This window comes from Eurypyga helias, unplaced genomic scaffold (assembly GCF_000690775.1).
Source record: "Eurypyga helias isolate BGI_N326 unplaced genomic scaffold, ASM69077v1 scaffold8758, whole genome shotgun sequence".
NCBI classification, from domain to species: Eukaryota; Metazoa; Chordata; class Aves; order Eurypygiformes; family Eurypygidae; genus Eurypyga; species Eurypyga helias.
In genome coordinates this window covers 5,683-7,241 of record NW_010268879.1, presented here as the reverse complement: position 1 = coordinate 7,241, position 1,559 = coordinate 5,683, and the positions used below count along the sequence as shown (strand labels likewise).

The following is a 1,559-nucleotide window of genomic DNA, read 5'->3' as shown; positions in this document are numbered from 1 at the left end:
ATGGAAAGAAGTTTGATTCCTCCAGAGACAGAAACAAGCCTTTCAGGTTCAAGATTGGCAGGCAAGAAGTCATTAAGGGATTTGAAGAAGGTGTTACACAGGTACAGAGAAACGATTCTGGCTGAACTGGCTGAGGGGGTGTGAGTCCAGTGCGGTGGTGACAAGGCCAAGTGGAAGTCACAGTGCAGGATACGGAGTGGTTTTCTGAAGGCATGGTCAATTCAAGCTGTGTTCTTCCATCCACCCATCCATCCATCCAACATCTATCCATCCCCCCATCCACCCATCCCTCCCTCCATCCATCCCTCCCTCCCTCCCTCCATCCATCTGTCCATCCGTCCATCCCTCTGTCCATTCCTCCATCCCTCCCTCCCTCCATTCATCCATCCCTCTGTCCATCCCTCTGTCCATCATCCTCCATCTATCCCTCCATCCATCCTCCATCTATCCCTCCATCCCTCCATTCCTCCATCCATCCATCTATCCATCCATCCCTCCCTCCATCCATCCATCCCTCCCTCCGTCCATCTCTCCATCCATCCATCCCTCTTTCCATCCATCCATTCGTCCATCCCTCCTTCCCTCCATCCCTCCCTCTCTCCATTCATTCATCCATCCATCTGTCCATCCGTCTGTCCATCCATCCCTCCATCCCTCCAGCCAGCCATCAACACCCACTACCCATGAGGCTTTCCACATGGTATGAGTTTGGGAGGGGAGAAGTGAAGTCCCCTCCCAGGTGCCTATGTGCCACATAACCCCTTTCCCTTTCCCATGGGCAGCTCCACAAATAGACAAGTGGCCTTTAAAATGTTCCAGGTTTTATGGAGCAGCTTCCATTCAGCTACTCCATAAAAGTCCAAGCTGCTGGTTTTGATGACATCCACGACCGAGCTGCAGATTTTGACTCTGACTGAATAAGGTACCAAATTGCACTGTTAAATTTTTATGACTTCAGGCTCCCAGCTAAAAATCTGAGCACACACTGACCAACCCTACGCTGAGAAAAAGGAGACAGCCCTCCGTTAATTACAGTCTGAGTGCCAACCCCGGAACACCCTGAACACCCGTAACACTGAGCCGGCCGTGTGCGCTGGCAGCCCAGAAAGCCAACCGTATCCTGGGCTGTATCCAGAGAAGTGTGGCCAGCAGGTCGAGGGAGGTGATTCTGCCCCTCTACTCTGCTCTGGTGAGACCCCACCCGGAGTGCTGCATCCAGCTGTGGAGCCCTCAACATCAGAAGGATATTGACCACTTGGAGCGAGTCCAGAGGAGGCCATGAAGATGCTCAGAGGGCTGGAGCCCCTCTGCTATGGGGACAGGCTGAGAGAGTTGGGCTTGTTCAGCCTGGAGAAGAGAATGCTCTGAGGAGACCTTACAGCACCTTCCAGTATCTGAGAGGGGCTACAAGAAAGCTGGGGGGGACTTTTTACAAGGGCCTGTATTCACAGGACAAGGAGTAACAGGTATAAATTGAAAGCAGGTAGATTTAGATTGGATATCAGGAAGAAATTCTTCCAGGAGAGGTTGGTGAGGCACTGGAACAGGCTGCCCCGAGA

The 1,559-nt window shown here is 52.4% G+C and overlaps 1 protein-coding gene across 1 annotated transcript in view; it reads left to right on the top strand.

The window, feature by feature from the left end:
* Positions 1 to 8: 8 nt before the first annotated feature.
* Positions 9 to 1,559, top strand: part of FKBP1B (FK506 binding protein 1B, 12.6 kDa) — a gene marked incomplete at its 5' end in the record, with an annotated part of 3,774 nt that continues 2,223 nt past the window's right edge. Inside the window, one exon of the mRNA XM_010157899.1 lies at positions 9 to 101. Coding sequence (XP_010156201.1) covers positions 9 to 101 — 93 coding nt within the window. The remainder of the gene's footprint in view (positions 102 to 1,559) is intronic.